Raw genomic sequence first — 12,906 nt, 5'->3', positions numbered from 1 at the left:
GTTAATAAATTATTGCTTTCAAAATATAGCTACTCAAATTGTATTTTTGAAAATCTTATTTATTTGATATAATAATTAAATTCACTATCAAATGTCATTGATATTTTATTAATACTTAATTAAAAATTTATTTTGACATTCACGAAGTGTCGAACTCAAATATAAATAACCTATGCTTTGCTTAACAAATTCAGAATAAAAAACTAGCCTACTTACTAGCAACGATTTCAGATGACGTTTAGTGTGTCGGCAGAAAATAAAAGGATTGTGACCTCACATTTTAGATTTTGAGGTCGATTATCTCGAAAACGGTTAGAGATATCGAAATGCCGTTTTCAGATTTGGATTCAGAAGACAAAACTACAAAAGAATCCATTGATAAATCTGCTCTAAATATTGCAAGAGCGGCAACGCACGAACGCACAGACTTTGCGAATTTATAAACGAAAAGTTTACGTTGAAAAAAGTTTTAATTTCTCTGGCCTAATATTTATCGTCCAATAATTTTGACTGTACTAATATGCAAGTGTTCTAAAATATGCAAAATATGCAAAAGTTCTAAAATGACTAATTAATAATTATTATCACGTTCGATGCGCATGTCGCCCATCGGCGACATTTGGTTTTCCTCTCCAGTGCTGATGTCACCGATGAGCGGCCTGTGCTCACTTACATTACATTATAAAAATTGTTTTAGTTTGGGGGAGAAGTACTTAAAAAATATACGCAGCGAATGTGTTAATGCGATAGTACAAGCAAGTACTTAGATGTTTTTATAACGGCTACTCGAATTTCTTAAACATTGATACCAAACTTTGATACCGACATTTTTGGCGCATTCTGACCTTATTCCGTTTCTACTATACACTTTTCCTTATTATTATCAAGCATACAAGTAACAAAATCTTCTTGTTCTAGAGCTCCTTCTAGTACCTGCCATGAACTACTGCGATGTGGAGTTATGTAATGGCAGCGGCTCGAGGTGACCCGCGTAGACGCCCCGGGTCGGTTTTTACTGTACAATCTGTTTCGAGCGGCACCGGTCCTGGTCCGTGCAGGGACGGACTATCTGCCAACCCATCCAAGTATACTGCCAATTCCTTGGCGGGATACACAAGAGTAATACCGGTAAGTGTTTACGTATACTGTAGTCTAGGCGCTAGCTAAGTTACCGTTGCCTTTTCAATTCTGATGGACAAACCCGAGTAATGCATAAGTATTTTTTGCTGCTGATTACTAATTTTGAGGGTGTATTTCGATCCGAGTGGTCAGTCAATTGGTATAAATAATTTAATTGTTTATAAACTATTTATATGGCTATAGCTCGAAAACTAGTTTACTTAATCAGTAGACCCATTGATACCTTTCGGTGTTGGGTCGTTGGGTCGTAGAACCAACCCCGGGAGAATATAGTTGTACTGATAATATCATATTATGTGGCTCGTACGCGAATTAAAAAGGTCTCTTATAATGAAGCTACATATTGGATGTAATGAATGAATTTAAAAGGCACTTCTTGCCTAGTTGAGTTGATTCTTGAGAATGATTCTAAAATGTATTCTCTCTTGTTGGCAACATGAATTGGGTCATAGCCCACACGACAAAAGAACAAAGGTTTTTACTTAGTCAGCTAAATTAATGTCCACTGCCAAAATATTGTTTATGAATTGCAACAATTAAACAAATTAAATAACCCGCACATGTTTAAATATAATAACAAATTGGTTGATGTGATATAAGAGGTGATAAAAATATACTGTTAAATATCGGATATGAATAATGAATGTTTGAGATTTAACAATGTCCGAACCATGCCAATTTTTTCTTCTTAATTGTGTCGAGTATCGGTTTAATCTTGAGTCTTTCTCCTATTTACTCATTTCTTACTCTATCTGTTTTTCTTGCTCCCACCGTTCTTCTAAGGTATTTCATCTTCACTGCCTAATCTTGGTCTTTGTTGATATTTTTTCATTATTAAAGATTCCTCTATTTAGTGCTTGGAATAGTTTTCCTGTGTTTTCTATTCTTTTGATATTATCGTCCTCGATGTCTCTTTTGTTGTTGATTACTGTTCCCAAGTATTTGTATGAATTTGTGTGTATTATTTTTTGTTGATCTACCATTACTTCTATTTGATCTTCCGTCCCTTATTTCCTTGTTATTTTAATTATCTGAGTCTTTTCTTTGTTTACGTTTAAGTTGTATTTGCTTGCTTCTATGTTCCATCGCTCTAAGTTATATTTCAGTTTTTCTGCTGTTCCCGCAATTAGCACTATGTCGTCTGCAAATATACACATCTCAGCATTTATCATTTGCATTATGTTCCAACCGATGCAGCATTTTTTGAAAGTTTTCTTACATTCTTTCACTATCTCATGTATTACATTTATGAATAGCACTGGACTGAGACTTCCCTCTTGTCTAATTCCTTGAGCTGTTTCAAATGGTTCTGACTGAATATTTAGCATTCTTATTGTATTTGGTGTTTTCATTTATATACTTTTTGTTGCTTCTATCAGTTGTTTACTTACTTGTTTCTTCTTTAGGCTTTCCCATATATTGTTTCTTTTGATTGAGTCGAAAGGTTTTACCCTGTCTATAAAGCTCAGATATATTTCGCTGTTTTTCTCGAAAACTAAATTAGATAAAAAAAAATTTCAAATGAAATTTGTTCCTTAAAAAAACAAACAAAATAACGTATACTAACCATAAATCCGATAATTAGAACTCAATATATTGTAAAATTAGTGCTTAATGCAAATTGCAAATAAGTATTTTTCGAAGCTTTTTCGATCGTAACTCGGCTTCTACGCATACAAATGAGATTCACAAAGTCTTATGCTAAAGCTTACTTTATGGACTTTCAAACGAAGTTTGTTAAATTACTTTATCTTTATTTGTGTCAAAGTGATACCCGTTTTAATTTATAATTTTCTTAAAATATTTGTACATTAATTCGTTTATAGAGGTTTAAGAAAATTTGAGCAATTAGAAATGTATACTTTATTAATCCTATATTAATAATAATGATATAATAGCTCAAACGGACCATTTTAAACTTAGGAAAATGTTCGTAGGTTGATTTTTGGCCAAGATATAACAGCGATCTCTGAGGTGCAAGATCAGCTCACAAGGTTCGCGCGCGATCTTCTCGATATAAATTATAATTTAAGTATATACTGCCCTCCTTAGCAAAAACGCCGTATCTGCAAAAATTATATTTGTATTTATTTATTTATCGTATGGCATAGATACCATAAGAACACATAATTTAAAAAACGTATATAAAACGTTACATGAAGTATCACCAACGAACATCTAATCTATTAATGTAATGTAAAACATTTTCGGTCGCATTCAGAAACTCAACGAAAACTCCAGGGTACCGCCTTCGGGGGCATTCCTCAATAATGTGACGAACGGTCTGCCGTTGCGCACCACAGTCACACTCAGGAGTAAGTGCCTTTCCCCATCTATGCGAGCTGTCAGCACATCTACCGGTACCTGTTCTTATTCTGTTCAGCGCCGTCCATGTATTGCGTGGCAGTTCAAAGCCAGGCAGTTTCTGATCGACACAGTCCATCTGGTGTGCTTCCTGTGGTGAGTCGCTCTCCCATTGTCTTCTCCAAGCGTTGGTGAGGTCGAAATATTCCTGATATAAGGAGATGGCCCTTAGTAATGGAGGATATCTGGAGCGCAGTCTGTTCATTTCGATATCAAGCTTATCATGGTGGACGGGTAGTTGATGGTTAGCCTCGATTTTTCGATATTCTCTGAGAAGAGAGTGACTCAGAATGGGAATCCAGTAGTTCGGTGTCGGTCGAATTGTACCTGAGATCATTCGCATTGCCTGGTTCAATTGGGTGTCAATAATTTTCGTGTGTTTGCTATTGAGCCATACCGGCGAAGCATATTCAGCCGCCGAGTATACGAGTCCGAGAGCGGATGATCTGAGTACGGAGGCTGAGGACCCCCATGTGGTGCCACATAGCTTTTGGATTATATTATTTCGCGTCTTCAGTTTTTCTGCCGTTCTTTGTAGGTGTTCCTTAAAACTTCAAGTTCTGTCAAGAGACACTCCAAGATATTTTGTTGTTGAGTTATGAGTGAGTAGTCTGTTTTCAAAGTGAACGGAGAGTTCTTTGTTGGCTTGGGCATTATTCAGATAGAAACAGCACACTTCACTTTTCGTTGCATTGGGCCGTAGCCTCCATTTGCGAAAGTATTCACCCATAACAGCTAGGTCATCGGTCAGTATTGTTTCTGTAATATCCATGTTATTATGTCTTGATGCAATGGCCCAATCGTCAGCGTTGGTCCTAGGTAGGTCCGCGATGTATAGATTAAAGAGTAAGGGTGCCAAAACAGATCCTTGTGGCAGTCCATTGCTGAGCTTCATTTGGACACTTTTTAAGTTGCCCATTGTGACTTGAAAAGGGCTGTCGGTGAGCATGCTATCAATGAGTTTGGTTACCTTTTGGCACGGGATGGCACGGATCAGTTTGCAGATTAGTCCTTGTCTCCAGACGGTGTCTTGTGCAGCTGATAGGTCAATGAAAGCAACGGATGTCTTTTGCTTTCTTTGAAAACCTGCTTCAATATGTGTTTTAGAGATAAAATCTGATCTGTACAGCTGCGGTTAGGTCTGAACCCTGCTTGCTCAATAGGTATCAACCCAAATATGTTGTTTCTAATTGTTGCTTCTGTTGTGGATTAAGCGTACCAACAGTTTATAAACACAGCTCAGCAGTGCAATCGGTCGGTAGTTTTGGGGTTGATCATTTGCTTTCCCTGGTTTTAATATGACTATAATAAAGGCCTTTTTTAGTGAATTGGGTATTTCTCCTGATTTTAACATATCTGTGTCGAAATCAGCCAGCCATTTCCTAGCATATTTGCCACAATGGAGTAAAAATTCTGGATGTATTTTATCGAAGCCGGGTGCCTTTTCATACTTAATTTCTGATATTGATGAGGTAAGTTCTTCTGGAGTAAACTCGTTAGAGTATTCAGATGTAGGCGGGCATGCAGACTTTAGTATTTTTAGTTCTTGGTTTACTTTGGTGGTGTGGTTACGATCTCTAGGTGCCCTTGAGTTTGCTACAATGTGGAAGGCCACTCTGTTGGGAACTATTGGTACTTTGTCTCTAGTTGAGTGTCTGCTACTACCAAATTTTCTAAGTAAGGACCATGCTTTTCTGCTTGATTTACTTAAGTCTAGTTTTTCCACAGTTTCCATCCATTTTTGTCGTCTGGCTGCATCCAAACTGTGCAGTAGTTCGTCCGCAATTTCTCGGTCTTGGCTTTCGTTGTATTCTTGATACAATTTCTCGCCCTTTTCATCCCATCCTGGGACATAATTGCTACGAGATCCTCTGGTTATAGTTTTCTTCGCTGTAGAGATAACCGCGCCAACAAATCTCATATAGTTTGCACGTGTTGGGGTTATCCATCCCAGACATTTGTCCAATCTGGCAGTAAAAGTCGCCCAGTCTGCCTTTTTAAAGTTCCACCTAGGTCGAGGGAAAGATGTTATTATTGGTATTTTGATTCCAACTTCTATTACAACTGGCCTATGTTGACTAGGTGGAAAATCTGGGAGTACTGTACGTGAAGCCGCCAAGGGTTGATTGTTTTCATCTGTGGAGACAAAGCATAGGTCTGGGTTGTATTCCCGCCTCCAGGCTGGATGCTATCCTTAGCATCAAAGATTAAATAAGTGCCAGCCCCTCTGCTCCAGTCTATCAAAGCCTCGCCGTTTTGATCACTTTGTCTATACTTCCAGAGTTAATGATGGCTGTTGAAATCTCCAACATACACTGAGGATTGTGGGTGGGCGTGAATAACATGAGGATGCCACATGACTGCCGGGGGTTTATAAATATTGCTGACAGTAATTTCGCCAATTATATTTGTACTTCTTTCTAACCAAAATGTGCATACCTATCTTACTTGTTTAATAAAAATGAAGTAAAACACATTAAACACACCTCATTTTATGCTGTATCTACAACGAATTGGATACATGAATACGTAGAATAAATGCGTTATCTGAAAAATACTAAGACAAAACGCGGGTATTTGTATTTCACATGCCGCGTTTATTCTATAAATATTAGATAATATTAAAATGTTTAATATGGCTACATGGCTAGTTTGTTGACATTTTTCAACAAGAACGGTTGGTTGATATAGTTTTTTTTTAAAATGTCTAATAGAACAAAGTTATTTCTGCAAAAGGCTATTGCTTTATCAACAGAAAAATTAAACACCGTCGTTTGTATTGTTGGTGATCAAGAAATAATGTGTGGGTCTAAAAGCAGTGCGGTACTACTAGTTGAGACAAATAACGAGATAAGTAATCAATTGTTGTGTTTATCCAAGGATATTCTTGATATTGCGCCTATAACCACAGAAGGTGACGTAAATTTCATTCAAAATGCAAATACGGCCACCACATTATTAAATTCTTTACAGCAGCAAAACGAGCATCATGAACTACTTCCATTAAATGTAGACATTCCCGAGGTAAGTACATATATATTGTTTATTGGTGCAAGATCATTTTTTAAGTCTAAAATCTAAGTATAAACTAAAGTTAATACAGTGTGTCAGAAATCCCAATTTCGTTACGAAGTATTTTGGTCGCCGTAGATCGTAAAAAAATATGCCATACAGTGGTTGTGCCTAATAATCAGCCCTGTGATGGATGACCGAAGTTATCTTTAACGTAAAGTTATCCTGTAGTTAAGTTATAATCCTCGAATTGGTGTGATGTATCATATTTAACTTAACTACTTTCGTTATTTCTTGACAGTTCTTGAGTTATCTGATATATCAACTGTCACTTTATAACGCGACGTTAAACCTCAAATTATGAGATAACTCATAGAGTTATATATTAGCATAGAGAGAGTGTCATTCAGAGCGAAGTGACGACACCATCTTTTTTATTTGGATTATTGCTGTTTCACTCTTACGCATAGTAAAGCTGCTACAGTTGTCCTCCTCTTCCGTGCCTATCTTCACACTGAATGTCATCATAGATTTTCGATACAATGTGTTAGAAAGAGATGCAGCAAACCAGTCCATGGGATCTTGTCGTCAGGAAGCGCGGAAGGTAGGCTCCCTCTATGTTAATATATACCTCTATGAGATAACTCTGTAGTTATGTTAAGGATTGTAAGGTTAGGTTTATGTTTTGATTTGTTTTTAGATAGAAATCAAGTGAATATTTAACGTATAACGCTGCTTCAGATTGTCCCAGAACCTTGTGCGGAATTTTATTAATTCAGTAAATCAAATTTAATATCGAAAATAAAGAAGCACAAAATTATCAAAAACATAGACCTAAGATAACAATTAAGAACAAGTAGGTAATAAAATTAAAACAAAAATAAAAATGAAAAAGGAAGCTAATAATTTAAAAATAAGAGGGTAATGCAATTTTAAAAATTATACAAAAATCAAATCGAGAGATACAAGTTGAAATTTTTATTTATAAACATCCAAGGGTTTTAAGTTCTTAACTACTAAAAAAAACCATGAAATCCTTTATAAAAGGTATATTTGTTAAAACCCTATACAGGGCTACATCATAAAACAAACAGAACTAGTTTTCCATCGGTTGACCCATCATCATCAGTGTTTTCCTAAAATGTGTATAACCTGATAAAATGATGCAAAGTATTTAAAATTTGACTACAATTTTAAAAAATTATAGGTTATACTCACTTGAATCAAACATGCTAACCACCAACGTAAAAATATTTGGGTAAAAACCCTTTAAAATTAATCCGTCATAGGAACATATAAAAATGATGTGCCTTTACACATGGATGTATAAAATATCCAAGGTTTCACGCTCTAGGTACCATTGAGCTAAATTTGACTTGTTCACATCATGGCTGTGTGGAAGCAAGTGACTTTGATAGCGGAAATTCTGAATGGTGACATGACAGAAATGACAGTTCCACAGGAAGTTAAAATTTCCCCGTTGGTTTTGTGATATTTATTGTAAAGTTTGTTAAATTATTAACAATAAAAACAGTCGCTCCCACTATAGTAAATATTCTGTTAAAATGAAAATGAACTTGATGTAAAAGTTAGAATATTTGTAATGAAAGAGATAGGCAAACCACATTACACGTTAGAACGAAAACTTAATAAACGTTATCAAGCCCTCTTATGTGGACATCTATGGCTTAGAAAAGCAATTTTATGTTGATATCAAGTTATCGATTTTATTCGAATGGTTGGAAGTTGCTGTAGTATGTGGAAGTACCATAAAAGATCACAATGAGGGAGACAGATGTAGAAATGTCTCAAAATCAGGTAGGGATGTATAAGACAAGCTCCGATTCATGCGACCATTTCCCAAGGTCCCTGCAGGCTACCCAATCAGAACTCTAAGAGTTCGACAAAACAGACCGTCATATGATATAGTCAACCATAGGAGAGAGGGTTAAGTGATAGAGGTTTAAGAGATTATAATGGAAATGTGACATGAACGGGACTAAGAAAGAGTAGGAGACTATTAAATTTGGTTATAATGTGAATAGATGGGGTGAAGATAGTCATAGACTAGTCCTGTTTGTTTTATGATGTAGCCCTGTATAGGGATTTTAACAAATATACCTTTTATAAAGGATTTCATGGTTTTTTGTAATAAATGGTATACAGCAAACTACAAGAATTTTTTTTTAAGTACTATTCTTTGTTCCTTCTATCTACTTTTAAGATTCACCACCGAACGACACCAAACATCGAACAGTTGTTCGGTCATCGGTAGCCGTGGGTAGGTATACCAACTTCTCGTGATTCTCTTTCTCGCTCAAACTTGTACTGATTCTACATAAGGTTCTCTTTGTCTTTAAGACAGCTTAATATTTTCTTCCGTCTATAACGTCTAAGAAATAACTCATCTCATAACGGTGGAAGATCCATCACACCGAATTTACGTTTTATAGTTATGGAGATAGTTATATGTTATAGTTATGTTAATTTTAACGCAAACGTTCAAAATAACTTGGGTATTTCATCACACGGCTGAGTAATTAATAATTAAATCCAACTTTAACGTAAATAAGGAAAGACAGTTTTAGGCTGTCACCATCGGCTGACATGTTTCTTCTTTCAGAGTATTCAGAGCCGTCTGTGGTGTATCCCGAAGCGAACTAATTTTGGCTGTCCCAGTAAGCAAATAATAAAATATTATATGCGTACGGACGCGTTAGCGACATCTATCTAAAGAAAGAGAAAATTCTCTATAGGTCGGAATACAGAATCCTTGGTGACTATCTCTTTTCTGAGCTTTTTACAAATTTATCAAGCATACTCGTACACGCCGATAAATTGTATTGGGAGAATCTACAATATACATTCTTCTCCTGCCCGCTTACAAGCGGGCGTGCGTGCGGGGTATAAGCAGGGCAAACATCACTGTTGTTTTATCTTTAACGCTTTCATCATATTCGTGCTCTAGTGCTGTGTCCGAATTTTCAGGCTGTATTGTTGGCCAGTCCAAGGTCCAAGCGCCGTTATAGTTCGTCCGCTATAGCTTTTCCCATGCGTCACGATTAATTTTCAAACAAATTAAGTCAAAACATAAAGTGAAACGTACGCCGATGTGTGTAGTATACAGTGATGAGCGCGCTAATAACGGGCAAAATAACGCAAAAGATGGAAAACATAATACATTGCGAGACAAAAAAAAAAATAAAACTAGTGGAGGTGGAAATGATCGTTATAAACGTCTAAATTAACATTACATTCCATAGTTTTCCACCTTTAGACGTATCAGCGGAGTATGACAACTGTCACTGTGACAGTAGAATTTTATAAAATACTCCTGTCACGGACGTCTAAAGGTGGGAAACTATGTATAGGGGAGTGCAATTAGAACGAAAACATGCATTGTTTCGGAAAAATTCAAACAAGTTTATATTTTTCTAAATTTTTTTTCAGTTTATATACATGTTAATGTAAAAAGTTCTATTCGCAGATTTGGCCGCTAATTATTTATTAATTGTTTAAACAATAACAATTCTTTTGTATAAATAATTTTAAAAATACCGTTAAATTCATCATTTTACTTTGATCAAATATGTTTCTATTTTGTTTTTGATTATGCTGAATCCGAATACGGCATTGCAATTTGAAAATTCTTATACAGAAGCTCTTATACAGTGTGTCTGCGTAACTAGGAACCACTTGGAAAACTTTTTTGTTATCAATTTTACGAAAAAAAGTTATCCTTAATAAAATGCTCTGGATAGTCAAAAATCTAAAACTAACCCATCAGATATCAAATTTTATCAATTTTATACGAGTTATGTCAAAAATATGAATTTCGTTAAAAAATAAAGTAAATTTATATTCCAGAATTTCAAAAAATGCTATTATGAAAACCTGTTTGAAATTAGAACCTATGTTGAAATATACAATTACATCATTCTAATCGAAAAAAAAAAATCATTTTTTTTCTCAATTTACGGATACTCATCATCATTTTATTACAATTATGATAACTATTTTATTATCACTTTTACGAAAAAAATTTATTCTTCATAAAATACTCTCCCTGGTCTAAAATCTAAGATACAACCATCAGATGTCAAACTTTTTTAATTTTACACGAGGTATGTAAAAATTATGAATTTTTCTTAAGAGTTAAGTGCCTTTATTATTCACAATATTTTAATTAGAAGGATGTAATTAAACACTAAAACAATTTTTTTAATTCCAAACAACTTTTCTTTATAACAATTTTCGATATTGTGAAATGTAAAGGTACTTTACTCTTGAGTGAAATTCATATTTTTTGACATACCTCGTATAACATTAATTAAATTTGATATTTGATAATTGCATCTTAGATTATATACGATGAAGAGTATTTTATAAAGAATAACTTTTTTTCGTAAAACTGATAATAAAAAAGTTATCAATAGGTTCCAAGTTACGTAGATATACTGTATAAGAGCTAAAAAAAAAATTTTTGCTGAACATTTATTATTGTTGAAGCTTATTATTAAATGTATTTTAGGTAAATTTCACAGAAAAAAGTTTTGATCACTTTGTATAAACATTTGTTTAGCTGGTAATTTTCGGATTTTGTATTACATTTTTGTTATCTTTCTTAATTTTCTTAAAAAGAAATAGTGTATTTCATTTCTAAAGTAAAATAATTTAGTGCGTTTTAAATACTACATCCCAAGCTTTAAAAAAGCACTTATAAAACTGTAATAGATCTGTTAAAACTTGAGTAACACCGTCTTAAATTGGTGGTAATTCTATAAAACTACGAAGATTTAAAAAATTACATTTTTTTAGACGTCATATCATTTGGATTAAATTTTTAAGATTTTTTTTTAATAAAACATCATTTGGCAAGGTACTTGAAAGGTAAGTTGGGCAAAATTGAGAGATTTCTAAGAAAAATTGTATTAGTTACACATTTTGAAATAATTTTTAAACAAAATTCATGTAAAGCTCATTTTCCGCCCACACCGTACTTATTCCGATATATTTTATTTCCTTCTATTATAACCATAAGATAGCTTAATTATTTTTCTTTCATGTTCAATTTGTAAAATTTTATTTGATCCATTAGTTAAAGAATTACATTAAAATAACTCAACCGTGCACTGCGCCGTACGTTAGTTTACAGTGCGCCAATGTTTGTAAGAAGGGTGACTTTAGCGTTATAAATAAAAAATTATAGAAGATACAGATTTAATTTTAAAAAATTCTTCATATAAGGTTTTTTTTGTAAAATTTTCTGAATTTTTTAATGGTCAAGTCAGTTTTTTTCTAAATTTTATGTTTTCGGAGTTATTTAAAAAAACATCTAATTTCGTAGTTCATTTGTTTAATAAAAAATGAAGCAGCGACTTCTCGAGTAGAACTTTTTGATATGTTGTTTATTAAACATTTCTTAATGAAATTACAAAAAGTTCTATCTTGTTTGATTTTTTCCGAAGTGAAAATCTATATGCACTCCCCTAGTAATGCAATAATAATTTAGACGTTTATAACGAACATTTCTACCTCCACTAGTTTCATCTCTTTTTGTTTCGGAATGTATTATGTTTTACATCTTTTGCGTTATTTTGCCGGTTATTAGCGCGCTCATCACTGTATAGTATACAGTATACAAAATGTATATTGTTCGTCCGCTATAACTTTTCCCATGCGTCACGATTCATTTTCAAACAAATTAAGTCAAAACATGAAGTGAAACGTACGCCGATGTGTGTAGTATATAGTATACAGTATACAAAATGTATATACACATCGACGTTCATTTCAATTTATGTTTTGACTTAATTTGTTTAAAAATGAATCCTGACGCTTGGGAAAATTATAGCGGACAAATATACATGTGAGCTGTTAGGATTGCAATGTAAATCATTATCTTTAAAATAATAAAACCATTTAAAGCTTACGTAGGTACAGGTGTGCCTTTTAGGGAATCTACGTATGTAAAAATGTCGGTAACGTAAGGGTAAGTTGAATAAAAAATGTAATTAACTACAATATTCATTTTATTAGGTAAGCTATATTTTGATGAAATGTGTCTTTATTTATAGCAGCAGCGGACCCAAAACAAAATTTTAATTGCCAATTTACGAGTGACCATGTAGATGTGGGAAGTGATCTCACTTCTAATATAAAATAAAAATAATATGACTTGATACCACTTGACGAAAATTATAATAGGTATACATTTTCGGGTTTCAATAAAAAATATTTACTTTTAGCCCGATCAAACAACAATCTGACCCCAAAAAAATAAAGGAAGAATGAAAATTTGGGAATAGGTAGTTGAAATTGTCTATTATTATATAAGAAAAAATTTACAATTCTACATCCCCTCCATTTTACAAATATGGAGGGGAATGC

The 12,906-nt window shown here is 33.9% G+C and overlaps 1 protein-coding gene across 2 annotated transcripts in view; it reads left to right on the top strand.

Annotated features, from left to right (window-relative positions):
- Window positions 1–12,906, top strand: part of LOC126884602 (cyclic nucleotide-gated cation channel subunit A) — an 839,335-nt gene that overhangs the window by 385,018 nt on the left and 441,411 nt on the right. The window contains exon 2 of one of the 2 annotated variants that reach the window (XM_050650604.1): window positions 919–1,128. In XM_050650604.1, coding sequence (XP_050506561.1) covers window positions 952–1,128 — 177 coding nt within the window. In that variant the 5' untranslated portion in view covers window positions 919–951. Of the gene's footprint in view, window positions 1–918; window positions 1,129–6,190; window positions 6,529–12,906 lie in introns of those variants that run through there. The other variant, XM_050650600.1, reaches the window with a different exon arrangement.

The sequence above is a fragment of the Diabrotica virgifera genome, chromosome 5 (assembly GCF_917563875.1).
Source record: "Diabrotica virgifera virgifera chromosome 5, PGI_DIABVI_V3a".
In the NCBI taxonomy this organism is placed as follows: Eukaryota; Metazoa; Arthropoda; class Insecta; order Coleoptera; family Chrysomelidae; genus Diabrotica; species Diabrotica virgifera.
The sequence above is the reverse complement of the archived record's forward strand: the minus strand, read 5'-3'. Positions and strand labels throughout refer to the sequence as shown.